Source organism: Thermobia domestica, chromosome 4, assembly GCF_964235325.1.
Source record: "Thermobia domestica chromosome 4, izTheDome1.hap1.1, whole genome shotgun sequence".
Classification (NCBI taxonomy): domain Eukaryota; kingdom Metazoa; phylum Arthropoda; class Insecta; order Zygentoma; family Lepismatidae; genus Thermobia; species Thermobia domestica.
In genome coordinates, this window is record NC_137457.1 from 285276274 (window position 1) to 285299134 (window position 22861).

Here is a 22861-nt window from a genome sequence, read left to right on the forward strand (position 1 = left end):
GTTATTCAGAGGTTTCACTGTAATAATAATAATAATAATAATAATAATAATAATAATAATAATAATAATAATAATAATAATAATAATAATAAGAAGAAGAAGAAGAAGAAGAAGAAAGAGAAGTAATCCCTAAGGATTGAATTTTGAAACTTTCGTGGCTTTGTGTGCTTATTCCGATGTACTACAATGATCTGCCGGTAATAAGAATCATATTCGTGTTCAGCAATGATGTCAGCTTTAATTTCTTGGAAGTGCAGTGGAGGAGCAGGGGAATTTTTGAAGGTGGCAGCTATTTCTCGTATACCGAAAACAATAGTTTTATATTTTTATAACACTTTACCTACGTTACACGTAGGTAAAGTGTTATGTCTTGATCTGTGGCAAAAATGCGACCTAAGCTCACACCCACGTGTTGAGCCAATAAGGGTTCAGTTGTTGCTAAGCGAGAAAGCCTTGCAGCCACCCGGAGTGGAATTCCTTAAGCCGATAGCAGCGTTTGGAAGGGAAGACTAGGTGTTAAGTCAATGTGGTATATCTTAGTAGTAATCCCAACATGGCACCCCGAATATGATATGCAGGATGCTCAAAAATATAACACATATCACCATTCCGGTGGTCACACGAGAAGTCGTTCGAACTGGTAGCCTGTCGTACGTTGACTGTTTTAGGTATTATACTCGATATTTGAGGTGTATCTTGGCTTAGTTGGGCGATGACTGCCGTGCAATGTCTCACGCGCGATTAATAGGGTTAAGGTCCGGCAAACTAACAGGCAGAGCTGGATTAACACATCTGGAGGTTTGGGGCTAGAAAAAAAAAATGTGATCTCTGCTGACTTCACCTAATAATGTTTTCTGTGAAATTATAGTAGGAGAGTTAAAAGAATATGTTTCATGTTTTGGGTCAAATTTTATTTATGATGATTGTGTCTTCATGATTTTTTTTTTTAGATAGCCAGTTGAGATTTTGATCAGCCCCCTAAGCCCCTCTCTTAATCCGGCCTTGCTAACAGGTCACGGAAGAAGCCATGTACCAGTAGTTTTCCGGGCGGTATAGGGACACGCATTATTCTGTTGGAAGTTGAGATCCCTCGAACTATCCAGATAAGATTGGAGGAGAGCATTGACGAAGTCATGAATGTACAGTACAACACACTACTCATACTCTCCTGAATGAAGACCACTCGCGATCTGGATTTGGATCTTATTGCCCCACGTACTAGAACGTCACATATGTGTCATGTATGGAGAGTGCGAACACACGCTGAATTTTCCGGTCTCATGTGCTTTTCTACGGACACACACAATGCCGTTGCTTCAGAGATAGAAACGACTCTTATCGTTGAGTACAACAGCCCTTCATTTGCCTTGGCATACACCCTTTCCTGGCACCACATTCAATGACGTTCCAGGCTATACACAGGAGATGATAGTAATCATGCGAAAAGAATCTAGGAACATAAATCTCCTACCAGGTTGATTGTTTAGTTTGAGAACTGACATAAGGTTTCAAAGTAGCTCTAATTGTTCACTTCGCATCAAAAAAATTGCGACAGCAAACGCCGTGCAGCTAGGCCACCCACTGTACACCTTCTTATTCTATAATAGTGTCTGGTAAAGATACCGACCCCTTTCTCTATCCGTCTCTTTCATACTAAAATCAGCAAACAACATGAGCGTAATTCTAATTTCAAAATGTACTAATTCATTAGTATAAACAAAATGAAAGAATAAAAGCAAGACAAAACAAGATTCATAAGTTGATGGAAGGAGAAACAAATACACACACACACAATGAAAAATTGAAACCGGTACAGACAGAGACTGACTGGTTAGACAGAGGTACAGAAGTAAGTCAGAGAAAGAGAAAAGAAGAAAAGGAAGCACAGAAAAATGTGCAATTTAAACGTAGTAAAAAGAAGAAGAACAACCTAATATTATAAAGTTCGGTTTCCAGAAATCCATCATCAATGTAGAAGTAAAATTTGGATTATATATATATATATATTAGGTCTATTCGAATATATAGAGGATGCCTCAAAAATTCATTAAGTCATTTTCAAAATTAATACTAAACTTGGTGGTCAAATTAAATACTCAATTTACATTAGGTGGGAGCTACAGTGGCTTAATGATAGAGCGCTTACTTCTGGTGCGTGGGGTTCCTGTTTCGATTCCCGTCCAAGGAAGTTTGTGGTGGACACATTGTGTCAGTGGATTTTCTCGAGATAGTCTCATTTCCTTCCACTTTCTCATTCCACCAATTCTTCCAAAATCAATTAATCACTTGCTTTAATCATTGTCTCCCTTAGCCTACAAGACATAATCGTGGGACATTAAACTGGAACTGTAGAGTTCTGAGACACATCTAGGATAATGTCAAAAGTTTAACATACATGCTTTGTTTGCGCGTGGTTTGGTTTCAAATTTGATGGTGTTCATTGAACATACTGATCCGAAATACATTATAATAAACGCAGTAGGTAGCGTAGATCATACCTTCTATTCCAGACTGCTAATGCAAATTGAACAAAAAGAAAACTTGAATGAGTGCTATTTTACTGCTAAGTTCCTATCAGAAAGAGCCAATATTAGAAGTTCAAACAGTATCATAATGAAAAGTTACAAATGTTCAAAAGGAAAACTGGATGTTCCTTATATATGGAGTAGACCTTGCATGTTTCACATTTCAAATGTGAATAAAATACTGTACATTGAATTATAGGATGGAAACGAATTTTGTCAAACTAATATAAATAAAATCTTTTCTTGAAATTACCGAAAAAGGGCCAGTTTCTAATAATCTCTGAAGATTTATCTGTTCCAAACATCCACTCTTTGATTTCACCTATTACGAATATAACGTTCTAATTCGCACAGACAGAACGAACACGCCAAAGCTGAAACATATGATCGTGTCAATCGGATGATGTGTATTAGGTTATGGACTGCCACTGGGTCGAGGATTCGAACCCGTACTGACCTGGCGATTTGATTGACACTCGGTAACCCGGAGGACAAAGACGAAGTTTTACTCATTTCCTAGCGTTTAAACAGTATTTCTTTCAGAGGAGACCAGAACTGGAGATGTTATCCCCAGAACACGAAAAATTTGACGCCGAAAAATATGCATTTTTTCTTTTTCTTTTGAAAATGACACACTTCGGGTAGATATTTCAATTGCACTAACCTAATATTGGCGTTAAAATATACTACGTATATTATAATTATAATTCTTACCCTTTGTTTCTCCAGTAAGGGTGAGGTCGTGATCTATGAGCTGTCCCCATGCGACGAACATAATGGTTACCGCATGGTCATGCAGGTTCGCATCCTTGTGTACATGGGCGGATACCATTCGAGGATTGGGAAGAGGGAATCCATCTGCTCCCAGCCGAGGCGTTGATATACCTGAAAATTCAACAACATTAGCATCATAATTTGACGAATCTATATATAAGTGAATAAATATTATCTTTTATTTTTTAAGTTTAAATTCACATTGGCACAGAATTTCAATCGACATATACGGGGTGCACCAAAAGTACTATTATGCTCAAATGTTCACACTAGATGCATAAACTCATAAAGTTTTTGGGGATGTTGAATGGACTCGACATGTGCTCCACCTGTTACGCAGGAAGCATCGAAACCAAGGATGTTATAAAATAGAGGATCTGCCTACATGTATCTCTATCCTATTAACTCAATGAAGCCACACACACACACACACATACACAAAAACGAGCATCGGCACGTCTGACTGGCTACTTTCGTTTTCCCCATCGTCTGATTGGTTACTTTCGTTTCCGCCACATATATTGTCTCAAAACATTGCGATCTTAGTGGGCGGAGCGGGCAGAGTGGGAGTGGCGAAACTCTGACGTATGGCTTTAAGATTTTGTTGTATAGGCAGATCCTCTATTTTATAACATCCTTGATCGAAACGGTAATCCAGCTCCAACCATAACTTGTGAAGCGTATCCGGTGTAATGGAACTGACAGCTGCACTGTTGCGTTCCTGAGCTCTGATAGAGCTGCACTGATGCGTTCCTGAAGATCTGATAGAGCTTTATATAAACCATAAAGTGAGTCGAAAAAAAGCGAATTTTTGAATATCGAATTAAAATAGTGCAGGAAACTTGTGTATTCGTATGCTAATAAAAGGGAAATGTTGAAAAATTCCTATATCTTATCTTTAGTTTGGGCAAATGGCCTAAAGTTTTAAAAATATGACTAGTCTAACGCTCAAATGTTAAGTAAACTGTTAGAAGTATCCTGATACTTCTAACAGTATGAAATTGCTTTATTTTAGTTATTTAATAATACTAAAAATATTTTTAAAATAACAGTGATACGTTTAGTGTTCGCACATATGGCCTAAGTTTAGTGAACTTTGATATCTAATTGATCGAAATTCACTAAACGTTGAAAAAAAAATAGTTTTACAGAGAAACATACTTTTCTCTTTCTCTCTCTCCCTCCCTCTCTCTCTCTCTCTCTCTCTCTCTCTATATATATATATATATATATATATATATATATATATATATATATATATATATATATATATATAGGGTCATTTTAACTCATTTTTTCTAGAGAGTGATTTTATGTACTCAAATTTGAGATGAACATTTAAATTGCAGCTCTTCGCCTATTTCGTAATATTACTCTTGCTAAAATGTCCTATATCTCACTACATGGAGGAGTCTGCAATTTGAGCTCCCCCCCCCTTTGGCTACGTTCTTGAATTCGTATCCAGCTGGTAACCCGGACAAAGTAGTCCTTTCTTTAGGCCGTGAACCACCTACTAGTCCCATTCTGTTATTGCAATTTGTTTGTCAGAGTTTATTGTCTGTATATTTATGTGTCTGTGTACAAAATGTATTTCAAGAATGATACTTACTGTCTCCATATTTAGGTTGTAATAATCTTCTGAATGGTACTCTTGCCGCTCCCCAGGTGGGATTTTCCAGATTGTTGCAAGACCCATCAAATTCACGAAATCTTTTAATTTCACATTTCTTGAATTTAAGGAAAGCAGGGCAGTATGTGTCTATGATTGTCTTCGTCGTATCTATTTGCGGTAAGCCAAACAAAATATCTTCTCTTGATAAACTATATCTGTAAAATAAATAAATAAATAAATAAGTAAATAAATAAACTAAGTTTTCAATAATAGCAAATTTGGAGCGAAGCAATCGATCTTTATTGATTACTCCCGTTTTTCAGTGATTATTCCTCAGTGGTATGTCCGATCAAGACATATGTCTCCTAACTACATTCATCGCGCGCTCTCGAATCACCATATCAAATCTAGTTAAGGGAATAGACTACTAAATATTTTTCAAAAGCTAACAATTTTTCTTTTGCCAGATTTTCGTAAATGAAAAGAGATAATGAAATATAACTTACCTCAGTAATAGATAATGTTATTCTACACCCGAAAATACGAATCGGAAGAATTTTCAGTGTTGCCATCCATAGAAATCACAATGTGACCAGAATTTGAATTACCCAAAAATCTATGTTATGGCAGCGACTAGAAAAATGAACTCAACGGCAATTGATGACTTATCATGCTGTCTGTGTTCCTTGTTAATTACTTTTTAAATAATATTTGTATTTTAATTCTACTGATAATTAAAAGTTATTTATTTTGTACTCTTTATTATTACAAAATAAATACAAGTATTATTTAAAAAAGTAGTTAACAAGGAACACAGACAGCATGATAAGTCATCAATTGCCGTTGAGTTAATTTTTCTAGTCTCTGCCATAACATAGATTTTTGGGTAATTCAAATTCTGGTCACACTGTAATTACTATGGATGTCAAAACTGAAAATTCTTCCGATTCGTATTTTCGGGTGTAAAATAACATTATCTATTACTGAGGTAAATAACATTTCATTATCTCTTTTCACTTACGAAAAACTGGCAAAAGAAAAAATTGTTAGCTTGAGGAAAATACGGATAAACGAACGCCTAAAGAGGAGCTTCGCTCCAATAAAAATACAATCTGAAGAAACCACCGGAAACACCTTAGTTTGCTTAATAACATTTTGTAGATGTGTATTATTTGGTTCTCTTTCAAAAGTTTTATCTCTTTACCATAGGTGCCGATCCTGGGGGACTGAGGTACCCTGCCTCCCAAAATTTCCTTGGGTACTACAGGACCTGGATATATTTCCTTGGATCATTGCTTAGGAAAGCACACACACACACACACACACACACATATATATATATATATATATATATATATATACAGTAGGAAGTCGAAAATCCGAACTAATTGGGACCACAGGTAGTTTGAATTTTCAAATTGTTCGGGTTTTCGAAAATGATCAAGAAAATGCCATTTAGGCTTAAATATACTGTATGGTATGCTCTTTTATCGATACAGTGGTTATACAGTACATACAGTAATTACAATACCGTATGTAAGGCTACTTACATTTAAGGTTTCTGAAGAACCTGCTCGTACACTAAATAACACTGTTCTTGTAACTCACATTTAAAACTTAACTTGTACAGGCCTAAGGGAAAATAAAAATATATATGACAAACAATTACATATGAATAAGAGCTTTTTGTAAAAACACTGACTTCACACAACGCCGACGGACAACTCTATTGTTTGTTTATCGCTAATGCTATGACAAAATGTAAAAAGCTTCTAGGGACCGCGTTCGGATTTGTGACGTTTCGGATTATCGACTTCCCACTGTATATATATATATCTGAACGCTCCCTCACCCCTCCAAAGTTATTCAGACATCGGCATCCCTGTTTTTTTTTTTTTTATTATTATTGTCTCTGACTTTTCACTAAAATTTATAATAGATGGAGAGGGTTGTAAAGATCTTTGACAGTGCGAGCGGTCCCGGGTTCGATTTCCGATGGGGACACTGTCGAAAAAGTGTAAAAGCGTTTTCAGGTAAGCCATCTTGCGTAACGTTTTCCTGAGCTTTCCTCATTCACACCAGGCTAATGCCGGGATGGTAGGGCTACCTAACATACAAGTTCCAGACCGCTTCCTTAATTTCCCAACCTTTTTTCCTTCCCTTTCCTCCGATAGTGTGATCACCGAGAGATGTCATCCCTCATACGAGTACGTGACGGGCTAACATGGCCATAGATGTCGAGAACCTAGAAATCTAAAAAAAAAAAAAAAAAATCCTAATTCTACATTTTTAAGTGCTCGCGACCACCAGATTGAGAACGCCTACTTGAAAGATTTATTTCTACTGAATCTATTGTCTGTCTGAATCGAGTTTCTTTCGACTCATTGTTTATCAGATATTTTCGTTTGCTTATTTACTTCATTTAAAGTAATGAATTACCTCACAAACTTGGCCGAATATTTTGCAACCATTAAGCATACATAAACTTTTTAAAAAATAATTTTAAAAATGAGTGTTATCACTTACTCTTCTGCTAGATATCTCGTAGCTTCCTGCAGCGCTGATCCCAGAAGACCAATGTCATGAATACTAAGTTCACTTTTGGGAGCTCTCAAACCAACTTTGTTTTTGGCGCTTAAAAAAGCTCTATCTACATCTTCGTACGTTATGCATACTCCCGATCCATCAAAGCCATTCCTGGAAATGAAACAAACAAAGAAATAAATATGTTACAGACTTTACTACTAAATAGTTTCAGAGGTACTACGTACATCATGTCTCAGGAAGCTTTATTTATTTACTTTTTTTTTAAGCATTGCAAAGTTCAAACACAAACTGAGCAGCTTTTTTAAAATTAAATGTACCTAATCACTTTTTGTAACAAGAAGATTTAAATGTATTCATGTTCAAAACTTCACAGTTTAGATTAGTAGTGTATCCACGAGTGGTTAGCAGTGTTCGGAAAGAAAATAAGAAATGAAATCTTTAAGTTTTACGTCCCACGTTTATGGCGATTAGGCTAAAGGAGATGCTGATGATGAGAAATGAATGAAATGGTGGAATGAAGAAAGTGGGAGGAAACGTGAGAACTTCGAGAAAATCCACACACACGGTGTTTGTCCACCACAAAGTTCACTTGGCGCAAGCAGGGATCGAATCAAGGACCTCATGTACCAGAGGTGAATGCTCTACCACTGAGCCATCGTGGCCTAGCAATGTTCGTAGTTTGAAGGAAATTTCCCTAATCTAGGGAAATTTTATAGGTATATTTACCAAAAAAAGGATAAAAAGAGAATTCTTTGACAGAACGTGAAAATTCAGGGAAATTGTTGTGTTGACTGAGTGACCAATATAAATGCTTAATTTTTTCTTTGTTCTTCAGAAATAGACCAATACAATAGCAATAGTTTGTGTGTGTGTGTCTGTTCAAAAATGAAATGAAATCTTTAAATTTTACGTCCCACAGTTATGCATAACAGCTAAAATGCGTGCAGATACGCAACAAAATATTTCAAATTGTAAAATCTAAGAAGAGAGAAACAAATTGTCCTAGACAATCATATGAAAGCGATATATAATGTAAGGAGTAGTGGAATTAAAGTGAAAGAAAAAAGGAGAATTCCTTAGTACTTTTAATTTTAATTATATAATACTAACTGAAATACCTGTTCATCGCACGGAAAGAATAGCTATCTGGTTCATGTTAACTCTCCTTTATTTTAGTAATTTTACAAAATATTTTTAAAAAAATATATATTTTTTTAATTAAAAGAATATTTCTTTTGTGAGGAAAGAATAGGTTTATAAAAGAAGCAGTGGCTATGCACACGGTAACCGTTTACGTATTCTGTACCCGGTAAGTACGTGACCAACGTGCAGCTGTAAGTATTAATGATGCTACTGTAAATGACGTACTCGTAAGGACCAATAACATCCCGCTCTTCTTGAACGTACAGCCAACAACAGAAAAGGTGTTTCTCAGATTATGCGAAAATCAAAATGGAGAGGCTACTTAAATTTCACAGTTTCTAATGGTTTTCGTGACTTCGTATCTGAAAAGAAAAGAAAAAAAAAAACTTGGCAGAAGGTTAGAGACAGTTTACAGCAGGGCGGATCTACAAGGTGAAAACTAAACGGCGTGACAAACATCTTGGCATTTGAAGGCGGCGCTCCCAGTTTCCTTTAAATGCTGCTAGCAAATGAGAGGCCAGCGGTATTGCCACGTCTAGTTTGCACACATCCACGTATATCTTCTGCCACCTGATCTTGTTATTGTTCTTCTGCTTAGCCATAGCCACACCTCTTAGCACTCGGCAACGTCGCGTCAGAGCTTGAGTTTTATTTGTTTAGCTGAAATGCTAAGATGTTTGTCACAAGTTTTTTTTTTTTTTTTAAGTGGAGGAGGTAGCCAGAACCCACACTATGGTAGGTATATAATAAGTTTATTATAAACTTCCAAAAACATAACAGCTGAAATTATTTTTGTCACACAAAAAACTGGAGGGCCTAGGTCCCCTGGTCCCGGGCTAGATCTGCCTCTAGTGGGCAGTGTTCATCACCAGAAATGTCTTGATGGCGTGAAACAACGCAACAGACTGTTGAGTTCTGCAGCCGAATAAATTAAGCTCGAGTGTAAAGGAGAGTTACGGTGTTTTTAAAACATCGAGTCTCTGGTGGCTGCAAGATCATCTTCAGAGATTTGTAATTAAGAGTATGTCATTTGACGCCAAACCACTGTTATTGGAAGCAACGAAAACCTAAGAAAGCATCAATATGGTCAAGGTAAAATAATCCTTTTCTTATTCCTAATTTCTATCCTATCCTGCAACTTCTTTCTCTTTTTTCTTAAAAACTTCTGTCAAACCCTCATTTCATCCTTGTTCTCGGCTACAAGCCAGAGTTTTAATTAACGTTATCACGACAATGTTTCGAACCCAGTACTACTCTTCTAAACTTTCCCCAAAGTTGATCTTTCTATCTTAGAAATTCCTATTTTATTCCTGCCTTTACCCAATATAAAAAAAGTACATGAATTTTAAATTATAATTTATACTTTGGAAAATCCACTTACTCAACACTGTTGAATGATCCTAAATTGTGGTCGTGGAATGAGGGCTTCCCTCGATCTGGAATGACCAAAGCACAGTCTCTTCGGGGACCAGGATTCTCCCGTGCATCTCCTGGGAATCGAACTCGTGAAAAGGCACTTTGTGGAGTAAACGCTCTGTCGAATCGAAACTGTGTGTCTCCGTTGTGAAGCAACATGGTCCATGCAACAAACACTGTGTAGAAGGCTCTGAAAAACAAAAATAACATTTTAATTGTTGTATTTATGACTCGAGTTACTTTTTAAAATCTTTTTTACTAATATATTACCTATCTGAATACACATCTCCATTCGTGATACCAGCCTGCAAAGAAATTTTCCTGCTACATAGTATCACTAATCCCATCTAAACTTCATTAACCTAACATATAGATTTAGAACATTAAAGTGTTTCTTTTTTAATGTATTCTTTAAATTACTCAACTGAAATAATCACTTAAGAACATTAAAAATTATAATGATAATATTGATTGTTGATGACTTAACAATGAGATACATGCATCTCAAAAGCCCTTAAAATCTCAAGTATATTCGTGGTCGCCATGGGATCAATATTACTTATCAAATTCATCACTCACATTGTCACAAAACAAGTGGAATACCATCAAGAAGCACATAAGAAAACGAAGGCGCCAGAATTAACTTTTATCATAACTGTTATATAGCATAGGAAAATTAAACCAAAAATGGCTCGAAACGGGAGAAAAATATTAGACAGCAAATTTTCATTTCAACACATTTTATGGACTCCCCTGATACTCTACAGAAAAGTCCTAAAAAAAAATCCCACGTGGGCAACCGCCTGAAATGACGTCATCAATATGGCGGCATAACCGTGGGACATAAAATTCAAAAATTTCATTTTCCGTGTTTGATCCCTGATAAAAGTGGGAAATTTTTCTCATTCTACAATCGTTCTAATGCGACTCAGAGGTTCATCTACCTTCTTTGAAAATGATACTTGGTAATGATGTTGAAATGTTCGTTATTCGAATTAGGAATGGCCATTTTTTTTAAAAAATACCTTTTCGAAAATTGAATTATTCGAAAAGGAAAACGAAAAAATTCAAAAAACGAAAAAAATCGAAAAATGAATTTTTCAAAAACGAAAAATCGGAAAATGAAATTTCTTAAAATCGAAAAAAACAGATCTTTCAAAAAAGGTCACCCTTATTCGAATAATGGAACATCCAAATATTCGTATTCAATGTTCAAATAATTATTCGTTCTTGGAATAATTATTCATTATTCGAATATTTTTTCGAATAATCATTGAATATCGATTAGTTATTCGAATAATGAATATTGTTCAAATTTTCGAATAACGAATATTTCGAAAAATCCACTATTCGAATAATAAATCGTTCGAATTCTAACAGCTTTAATAGGCCTAGTTGAGGTTATAGGTTCCGGCTTTTTTTTTTTTTATCATTATTTTTCACTGCTCACGCTTTAGTACTTACTGTATAAGATTAGAATTAGGAATTAGATCTCTGGGCTTTTAGGCATCTATTACCATGTTAGCCCGTCACGTATGAGGGATGACGTCATTTAGCGATCACAATATCCGAGGAAAGGGTTAGGGAAGGAAGAAAGCGGGCTGGGGCCTATATGTTAGGTATCATTCTGTAATTTACCTGGTGCGAATGAAGAAAACCCAGAAAAAAACTTCGTTTAGTATGGCCGGCTTGAAAAAGCTTTTACACTTTTTCGACCGAGTGTCTACACCGGGAATCGAATCCAAGACCGTTCACACCAAAGACAAGAGTGTTAGCAGCAAGGATGTTATAAAATAGAGGATCTGCCCATACCAAGGATGTTATAAATAGAGGATCTGCCCATATGTATCTTTATCCTATTAAATCGATAAAGCCAAAAAACAACCGAGCGTCTGATTGGCTACTCCCACATCTGCCATCGTCTGATTGGCTACTTTCGTTTCCGCCATGATTGTTGGCTCAAAACATTGCGATCTTATTAGGCGGAGTGGGCAGAGTAGGGGTGGCGAAACTGTGACGTATGGTTTCAAGATTTTGTTGTAAGGGCAGATCCTCTATTTTATAAGATCCTTAGCTCATACCTATCTTAATCATATGAACTGAATGAAGCCAAAAAAAAAAAAAAAAAAAACCGAGCATCGTCCGAGCCGGCACATCTGATTGGCTACTTTCGTTTCCACCATGATTGTTGGCTCGAAACATTGCGATCTTAGTGGCGCGGAGTGGGCAGAGTAGGTGTGGCGAAGCTGTGACGTATGGCTTCACGATTTTGTTGTATGGGCAGATCCTCTATTTTATAACATCCTTGGTTAGCTGCTACTCTAGGCGGGACCACTACTGCATAAGATAAATCAGAAAGCCTTACTTTTTTCAAACGGATCCAATAAAGAATAGTTTCAAATTGTGGGCTTCCTTGAAGAGCATGAAAAACAATTAAGGGAGCGTAGGCTACGAAAATAAAATGAACTGCAAAATCATTTTTAAATTTGAAAGCTATATCATTTTTCTGTATTCTTTCTTCTTTTTCTTCTTTTTTGTTTGGTTTTAATACCACGATCTCCTAAACTGTGTTTTGAACGAAATTCAAACTAAACTTAGAGATTTTTTAAATCGTTATTTTAAATTTATTTAGTAATATTGGCCAAAGAAAAGATAGAAAAAATATTTAAAATAATACGGTAACAATCAAAAGTCTAAATTATGAAACATTCAGGAATGAATTAAGTGAAAGGTCAAAATAAACAAACGGCCTTGCAACTTACATATAGATTTACTTTGTATAAACGCTTTTTACATTAAAAAAAAAAGAAAAAGAAAGAAAGAAAGAAAAACGAAACAACGGCAATTATCTCCATTTTTTTTTTTTTTTTTAAACTACAAAGTTATACTCGGTCGTGAATATGATTTATATTACGTATTATTATAGAGCACAGAGTTGTAAAAGAATTTGCTCGATTGATTGGTATCACAGTTTTTCGATTGTATCGTATAATTAAATAAATCTCTTTATATTATCGATAAAACTTTTTTTTTTTTTTTTTTTTACACAGCGTGAAAGTAATTTCCAAATTACTTCCTACGTAAACATTTAATGGGTGCTGAATAGTATTGATTTCAGGTAGTGGCGGATCCAGGGGTTGGGCGATCGGGGCAATCGACCCCACCCCAGAAGAGGTAACTTTCTTATTTTATATATATAATAAAACCCATCCCAGAGTTTGGAGCTTTTAAAAGTAGCTCTAAGTAGCAGTATTACAACCCACCGCCCTCCCAGAAGTCCGTCCTGGATCCGCCCCTGATTTCAGGGATGTCCATAGGGGAAATTTTTCCCCGGAAGGTACGAAATTACTCCCAGGGACAGATCTCTGATCGTGCTCAATAAGGATTACCAGTATTTTCTCACAAGAAAACCGATTCAAGTGTAACACGAAATTGTAGACGAGCTTACGCGCAATTGAAGTGGTTTTCTGAACAGTGAATTTCATTAGAAGGGAAAACCCTCCATCTCAACCGTTCCGGAGATATAGAGGGGTAAGGGGAAAGCTGGTGTTCTGCTATTTTGTAGGTCTTCCACTATGTTACGAGTGAATATGTTTGAAAGTTGTATTTCAATTTTAAGAAAGATGTACCAGAGCGAATAAAGGTGGTGTTGAATGTTGAGGTTAGTGGCGTAGTTTTTAACCCGGGGCCGGAAAAAGAAAGGGTTGTTAGGAATAACAAACGCCTTTGACAACATTTTATGATATTACTTGGTAATATGTCATGTATTTAGTTCGTAGAAAACGAGAAAACTGTATTTGAAGAAACAAACAAAAAAAAAAAGCATCAACTGATATCTCTCTGTTTTCTTCTACACTACGATCTACAATGTACTGTATCTGTTTGGTCATTCACGTGTTCATGTTAGCTTCCTTCCTGAAACATTTCTTTAAAACTAATACCTGAATAGTAGTTAGTAATTGTCAAAAAATACCAACTACTATATTAGTGTTCGTATGGTTGACCATCAATGCTTTCATTTAAATCAGCGTCGCCAGATACATAGAAAATTACCAATCCTATTTGACAGTTTGACACAGGGCTGCAAGAGACAAGTAGATATCTTTTAATTACAAACGGCTGCCAGTTTGAAACTTTATTGTTGCATCATGCTGATGTTTCTAATGTACTACAAACACCCATTTTTGTTCCAACTTTGATTTGTATCGGTTGATAATTGCGGAAATTACGATTATTTGGAAAATTTAAACGCCTGTCATTTTTACTTTTGTTTTCGATTGATCGTTCCGATTTTCATCCTCAACTATTTTACATTAAAACGCACTTTTCGGCCATTTTTCGTTCCGATTGGTTAATAATTGTAGAAATTATAAATGTTTGGAAAGTTCGCACGGACACCATTTTTTATATTTTATTTATTTATTTATTTATTTTTTTTTTACATTTTTCATCCAATTTGACCTGATGATGCTTTTATTCGACTCAGCATACGAAGAAACCTCTACATAGACACCTTACACACCTATTTCAGGCAACAATGGAACTCCGTTATTTTCGCCTTCCCCCTCTAAAACATTCTTCCCCTAATTTTTTTATGGACTTTTCGGATTTCGTGAATGAAGGAATTCTTCATTTTTAAAAGTCTCTTTTACTTGTACTATCGCTACATATTCAAAAATTTGCAAAATATAGGAGCGCCAGCCTTCCCCTTATTACTCTATATCTCCGGAACAGTTAAGATCGAGGGTTTTTCCTGGACTTGGAAGGAAAGACCTGAAAACCCTGACTGGCTCACAGTATGATTTATAACTCTGGCAAAAGTAAAGTTACCAATTAGCCACCTTGGTCACGTTCGCTATAGGGGGTAACGCTTCGAAAACGCGTTCTCAAGTAGCCACAGACTTAGCTTCATACTGCGAAACGATACGCACTTGCTTATTTACTTTATTTAAGTTTGAGGTCAGCACATGAGCTGTAATTTATTATTTCTGACTTTGTACACCGTAGTTCGATACCCTCTTGGTCCAAGTCACTCCCAAATTGAAGCAACACTAAAAATAATGTGCACTCACTAGCAGTCAAATTCGGATCACACGCACACTAAAGACATTACTCGATAAATCGGATATGAATAATATTCCTACATTTGGTTTCATTATAGCCATTAGTTATTTTTATATTTTTCTTGAATTAAAAAGAAAATGGAGGAAGCATAGACAAGCCTTCGTTTAATTGTTCTGAATTTTTTTCTGTTTTGATTTTTTTTATCACGTGCGAGGTCACGATCTAAACATTGATAGTGCGGTGGAGGGGAAGAAATAAAATTAAAAAAAAAAAAAGATAAACAACGCAAGATCAAGTGAGAAAGGTTACAGTGTTCTCCAAGGTTGCCTGCTGTTACCTTAAGAAAAATGGCTTCCCATTTAACTCTTTTATTTTCTTGTTTTTTTCTCTTTTATATCACACAAGATGTCTTTATTTGCTTTATTTTTTTCTTCTTCATAGTTTCAAGTGCAGCAGCTTACCTTCACCATCCCAAAGGATAAGTTGAACAAAAGAAAGAAAACGAAATTTAATATGGCGGCTTATTTTCCCGTCAGAATAAACTTGACCGTAAATCTTTGTTATAAGGTGTCACTTCCTATAACAAAATTCTATTGTATTTTCTTCTTTTTTCTTCATGGAATAATCTGTGTTATAAACAAAGTGGGGGAGATATAAGAAAATATGTAGTCATTTAAAAAAGTTTGTTTCATTTTTTAAAAAATGAATAAAACGGGTGTGTATGATCCTACGCCAGTGTAAGTTGTGGTATTAAAGGTATTGAATATGCTGACCATCTAAGCTTTTCCACTCAGTGATTATCTCAGGAAGTGACCTGGGGATTAGAATTAGGGATTAGATTTCTGGACTTTCGACATCTATGGCCATGTTAGCCCGTCACTAGGATTCGAATTAGGGATTAAATTTCTGGGCTTTCGGCATCTATGGCCATGTTAGCCCGTCACTAGGATTAGGATTAGGAAGTAGATTTCTGGGCTTTCGGCATCTATGGCCATGTTAGCCCGTCACTAGGATTAGGAAGCAGATTTCTGGGCTTTCGGCATGTATGTCCATGTTAGCCCGTCACTATGATTAGAATTAGGAAGCAGATTTCTGGGCTTTCGGCATCTATGGCCATGTTAGCCCGTCACTAGGATTAGAATTAGGAAGCAGATTTCTGGGCTTTCGGCATCTATGGCCATGTTAGCCCGTCACTAGGATTAGGATTAGGAAGTAGATTTCTGGGCTTTCGGCATCTATGGCCATGTTAGCCCGTCACTAGGATTAGGATTAGGAAGTAGATTTCTGGGCTTTCGGCATCTATGGTCATGTTAGCCCGTCACTAGGATTAGGATTAGGAAGTAGATTTCTGGACTTTCGGCATCTATGGCCATGTTAGCCCGTCACTAGGATTAGGATTAGGAAGTAGATTTCTGGACTTTCGGCATCTATGGCCATGTTAGCCCGTCACTAGGATTAGGATTAGGAAGTAGATTTCTGGGCTTTCGGCATCTATGGCCATGTTAGCCCGTCACTAGGATTAGGAAGCAGATTTCTGGGCTTTCGGCATGTATGTCCATGTTAGCCCGTCACTATGATTAGAATTAGGAAGCAGATTTCTGGGCTTTCGGCATCTATGGCCATGTTAGCCCGTCACTAGGATTAGAATTAGGAAGCAGATTTCTGGGCTTTCGGCATCTATGGCCATGTTAGCCCGTCACTAGGATTAGGATTAGGAAGTATATTTCTGGGCTTTCGGCATCTATGGTCATGTTAGCCCGTCACTAGGATTAGGATTAGGAAGTAGATTTCTGGGCTTTCGGCATCTATGGTCATGTTAGCCCGTCACTAGGATTAGGATTAGGAAGTAGATTTCTGGACTTTCGGCATCTATGGCCATGTTAGCCCGTCACTAGGATTAGGATTAGGAAGTAGATTTCTGGACTTTCGGCATCTATGGCCATGTTAGCCCGTCACTAGGATTAGGATTAGGAAGTAGATTTCTGGGCTTTCGGCATCTATGGTCATGTTAGCCCGTCACTAGGATTAGGATTAGGAAGTAGATTTCTGGACTTTCGGCATCTATGGCCATGTTAGCCCGTCACTAGGATTAGGATTAGGAAGTAGATTTCTGGGCTTTCGGCATCTATGGCCATGTTAGCCCGTCACTAGGATTAGGATTGGGAAGTAGATTTCTGGACTTTCGGCATCTATGGCCATGTTAGCCCGTCACTAGGATTAGGATTAGGAAGTAGATTTCTGGGCTTTCGGCATCTATGGTCATGTTAGCCCGTCACTAGGATTAGGATTAGGAAGTAGATTTCTGGGCTTTCGGCATCTATGGCCATGTTAGCCCGTCACTAGGATTAGGATTAAGAATTAGATTTCTGGACTTCAGGCATCTATGGCCATGTTAGCCCATCACATAACATTATGAGGGATGACTTTCCTCGGCGATCATACGATCCGAGGAAAGGGAAGGAAGGAAGCGGCCAGGGAACTATATCTTAGATACCATCCAGGCATTTGCCTGGTGTGGATGAGAAAAACCCAGGAGAACTTAACTCAGAATGGCTGGTCTGGAAAAGCTTTTACTTTTTCGACCGGCTGTCCCCACCGGGAATCGAACCCGGGACCACTTGCACCAAAGATGATAGCGTTAGCGGCTGCAGGGTGGCCGGGGAGGAATTCCCCTCCCCGAGCTAAAAAAAAATCCTCCGAGGCATATCAGCGATCGTACTCAACATGCGATACCAGTATTTTCGCAGTAGTACTTCCACAGCCTGTGTATTGAAAGTCCTTTCGGGAAAAATCTGAAATCATTTTTGTTTCCGCTTTATACAGTGTCGGCTCCTGAGGAAAGTCATATCGGTTAAAATTAACACACATTTATCCCTACAAGCTAAGGGGAAAAAAGTTTAAAATATGTAATATAATGACCGCAAGAACTCGTGAAGCCTGGGCTCTATCTACAACAATCATAGAACTGTTTAGCCTGACGTGTGATGCATCGGAGGAATTTGGCACGATTAATGGGAATTGCCTTCCGAACGCACACTTGAAAAGAAAAGTGAAACAACAGAAGTACAATAGCAATATTGCCAAACTTAAAAGACATGCCAAACGAGCCCCCCCCCCAAAAAAAGACAGAACTTACATAACTATAACATGAACACTAACAATCATTCGAAACAAACGTTAACAATAATAATAGCAAAAATATTAAGTAATGATTACAACAACAACAACAAAACGAAACTTATTGGCAATCTGACAACACTGTACTCCACGAGATGTTCTCAGTATAGCGCGAGAGATGACACTGACAAAATCTCATGGATGAGGATTGATAACCGGGCACACCCTCGCGTTCTATTGGGTAGTGTAATTGGTAAATGTCGGTCAAGCTTCACGACTTCTCGCGGTCACTAAAATTCTTGTATACTAATTGTAGCGATAAAATGTGTACTAATTCTCTTAACTTGTTCCGATAAAAATGGTATTAAAAAAAAAAAAAAAAGATGTGAGCCACCATTGCCCCAATGTATTTATACGGGAAAATACTGTTTTGGTTTCTTTGAAATCGACGAGACAAAGCAATAGTTTTATTTAAATTGATCAAAGTTTCTCCTTTAAATCTACACCAATGTCTCTTACTTGCTTATTTATTTTTTTAAATCTAATTTTAATACTTGCAGATCAAATTTAATTTAGATCATATTACACTTACATACAATAGAAATTCCTTTGCCGTCGACCTATTACTTATTCCTAATCGCAACTATACTTCTTCCGTAGAAGTTACGTTGACAATGAACTTGGTTGGCAAATGCTCGGTAAGTAGCCAAATTTAAAACATAGAGCCCACTGTTGTCCCTGTTACCTGTGTTGTTAAGGTAGGGTGATCAAATTTAGAGAATAAAGTGATGAGACACTTGGTAAATTAGCATAATATGACAGTCTACTTATGTACAATAATTGTTATGTCATCTCAAGACAGTGAAGAAGTTTTTCATCAACCCTTCACTATTCTTGACAGCGAAGAAGTCTTTCATCAACCCGTCACTATTTATAGCTGTGTAGAAGAAGTCTCTCATCAACCCACCACTATTCATGACAATGAAGAAAAAGCCTCTCATAACCCGTCACTACTAATACAGTGAAAATGAAATCTCTAATCAACCTGTCACTATTCATGACAATAAAGAAATCTTTCATCAACCCGTCACTATTAATGACGGTGAAGAAGTCTCTCATCAACCCATCACTATTCATGACAATAAAGAAGAAGTTTCTCATCAACCCGTCACTATTCTTGACAGTGAAGAAGTCTTTCACCAACCCGTCACTATTTATAGCTGTGAAGAAGTCTCTAATCAATCCGTCATTATTCATGACAGTGAAGAAGTTTCTCATCAATCCCGTCATAATTCATGACAGTGAAAAAGTCTGTTACCAACTCGTCACTATTAATGACGGTGAAGAAGTCTTTCATCAACCTGTCACTATTCATGACAGTGATGAAGTCTCTCATCAATCCGTCACTATTCATGACTTTGAAGAAAAAGCCTCTCATCAACCCGTCACTATTCATGACAAAATGAAATCTCTCATCAACCCGTCACTATTCATGACAGTGAAGATGAAATCTCTCACCAACCAGTCACTATTCATGACAGTGAAGAAGTTTCTCATCAACCTGTTCAAAAATAACCATTTTTTTAGAAGTTAGGTTCACCATAGCTCCTTTATATACGTATTTACCCTGTCCGCGTGTTCGTTTGTGAGGGAGAGAAAAACAATCTAAAGAACTATTTGATGGATCAGCCCAAATTTGGTTAGTGCGTAGAGGGTCAAGAGTTAGAAATTGAGTTCCTTGATGGATGTGATATCGAAACCAGAAGTAGTAAAAATAAACAATTTTAACGTGTTTTTACTTTGGTCACTATAAAATAAAAGAAAATTGTAATAGATAGCGAAAATATGTTTTCTGCAATCGATTAAGCGTCCCAAGAATACAATTCATCTCTATCCTTAACTCTCTACTCACACCGGAAGTGGTAGAAATTATCCATTTCCGGTTGATGATTATAGGGCGAAAACAGAAATAGACAGCGACAAGTGGTTTTCCACAATCGATTAAGCGTTCCAAGAATACACTGTACTTGACCTTTAAGTTTTCTACTGAAATTGGAAGTGTTAGAAATCTACTATCACTTCCGGTTTCAATATTAATTGAAAAAATATCACCCTATACAAAACCAAATTCCTTCGCGTGGTGTACATGTGGCACTGCTACTTGCTTATTTAAGCTTATTCCAATTTATGTTTTATATTATCTTTTAACACCTGACAGGCATTGATTGTATCTTGAATTCATATATTGTATATATGTATATAAAATGATTTTAGAAGGGTTGGTCTCTTTGCTTCATAATACTGTTGAAGTCCATACAAGAAATTACTAGTAAATTATGTAGCTACATGCCAAAAACGGAATGCTTTATTTTAAAAGGACATTTCGGATCCTGTTTCGATTTCTCGCGAGACCTCGGACGTCTTTCTGAAGAAAAGGGAACAATCTCGCTAGAAACAGGACGTCTAGGTTAGGAGGGACACAGACCGATGGCATAAAATACTCACTTTAGAAAAAGAATTTTTTCCCATCAATGCCACAAAAGGACTACAGCACAATCAATCCAAATGTATTTATTTTTGTTTTCGGTCAACTGTACTGTATTGTACTTTTGTAATGTGCTTATACAGTGTTTACAAATTCATGCAACTTCCCACACATTGACACATAAAAGCGGTTGACCTACATAACATAAACATTACATTTACCTAATAAACGTATGTTGTCTGTCTGTGTGTGTGTGTGTGTAAAGCGGAAAAGTAAAAACATGTGTTCGTCGTGTGTAAGCAGCGAAAGTAATTATAAGAGAAATGAGGGAAGATCCCACATTATAAGTTTAATTATTATGAGTAATACTGCTACTAATAAAGGCAGACAAAACGAATGATTTACCGTATGAGGTAAATACAAAGATGTCTCTAGCCTCATTTTATAATATTTCCAAAGTATGCTATTCAGAAATATTGGAGAGATCGCAGTGGTTCAGTGGTAGAGTGTTCATCTCTGGTGCATGTGGTCCTTGGTTCGATCCGAGCTCGCGCCAAGTGTGCTTTATGGTGAAAAAATGAAATGAAATTTTTAAGTTTTACGTCCCACGCTTATGCCAAAGGAGACGGTGATGACGAGAGATGAGTGAAAATGGTGGATGAAGAAAATGGGAGAACCCCGAGAAAACCCACGAGCACGGTGTTTGTCCACCACAAAGTCCACACGGCGCTAGCCGGGATCGAACCAGCGACCCCAAGCACCGGAGGTGAACGCTCTACCACTGAGCCACCGCGCCCCCTGCTTTATGGTGGACAAAGACAGTGTCCCTGGCGATTCTCCCGTTTGTCTCTCACTTTCTTCATTCTACCATTTCATCTATTTCTTATTATCACCATCTCCTTTATTCTAGTCGTCATAAAACTTAAAACTTAAATCCGTGGGAAGTAAAACTTAAAAGATTTCATTTCATTTCAAAAATATTGGAGCTCATATAAAACGGGTATGTCTGTCTGTCGGCAGGCATAGAGCATAAACGGTAAGATATAAATGAATTTTCAGTGTAACGTCCCACATTATGCCCACTAGGCTAAGGGAAACAGACTATTTAGGCAAGTGAATGATAATGAAAGAATTGGTGGAATGAGAATGTGTGAGGAGACGGGAGTACCTCGAGAAAACCAAGGACACGATGTTGTCCACCACAAACTTACTTGACCGGAGATCGAATTAGAGACCCCAAGCACCAGAGATAACCGCTCGACCATTGAAAACGGTAAGATGTAGCGAGATTTTATATTATATTATATTATAGACTATATATATATATATACTCCGTTCTTAATTCTCGGTTCAAACCAAATGAATGAATCATTTCCCGTTTGAACGTACGAATGATAAGTCCAATTTCTGACATTGTAATTATTATTATCATTCTATTTCAAAACGAAAATTCTCAAAATACTACTTACACTTTCAGTAGTGGGTTCGCATAGTTTGCCGTCTACTGTCAGGAATCACATTTCTTTTAATCAAGACTGTACTGGACATGACTACAAATATACTTTGTATTTTATTATTATTATTATTTTAACAGTTTCTTAATAAAATTTTCCTTTTGTTTGTCGCCTGTCGAAGTGTGCAAATATCCTGCAGTTGAGAACCAATTAGGTATGGTAGCTCAGCAAACCCTAGCTATATCGAATATTCGTTTGTCTCAGGATACTCTTCCAATGGAATTTCCATTGCTTAGTAATAATAACACTCAATTACACTAATATAAAAAGCTGCATTCAATTTTATGTAAATGGCTATAATTAATCTAACAAAACGTGACTGTGATTTACAATAAGCATTTTTACTCTTTTACAGAAAAGAAAGTATCAAAACTTTCTCTTATTGTCTTTTCTTTCTTTCTTTCTTTCTTTTTTTTTTTTTTAAAAAAAAAAGAAGCGGTTCTCATTTCCGACGTTGAATTCAATTATTCTGTGAATTAATCGAGGAACATGTCCATTTTCTTATTGTTTATTCGAAATAAATTCTATATACGCTACACTTTTTGTTTATTGATTCACGATTATGCATTGAGGCTAAGGGAAATGGTGATAATGAGATGGACGATAACGGTGGAATGGCGAAAGGGCAAGAAGCGGGAGAACCCAGAAAAAACCCACGCATAGG

At 36.8% G+C, this 22861-nt stretch overlaps 1 protein-coding gene across 2 annotated transcripts in view; it reads right to left on the minus strand.

Annotated features, from left to right (window-relative positions):
- The window catches only part of LOC145683528 (immunomodulatory peroxidase-like), a 174651-nt gene that overhangs the window by 61778 nt on the left and 90012 nt on the right, over window positions 1–22861 (minus strand). For both annotated transcript variants that reach the window (XM_081754872.1, XM_081754873.1), the window contains exons 2-5: window positions 9983–10207; window positions 7438–7608; window positions 4909–5126; window positions 3240–3410 (exon numbers count right to left, since the gene is read on the minus strand). In XM_081754872.1, coding sequence (XP_081610998.1) covers window positions 3240–3410; window positions 4909–5126; window positions 7438–7608; window positions 9983–10207 — 785 coding nt within the window. The remainder of the gene's footprint in view (window positions 1–3239; window positions 3411–4908; window positions 5127–7437; window positions 7609–9982; window positions 10208–22861) is intronic.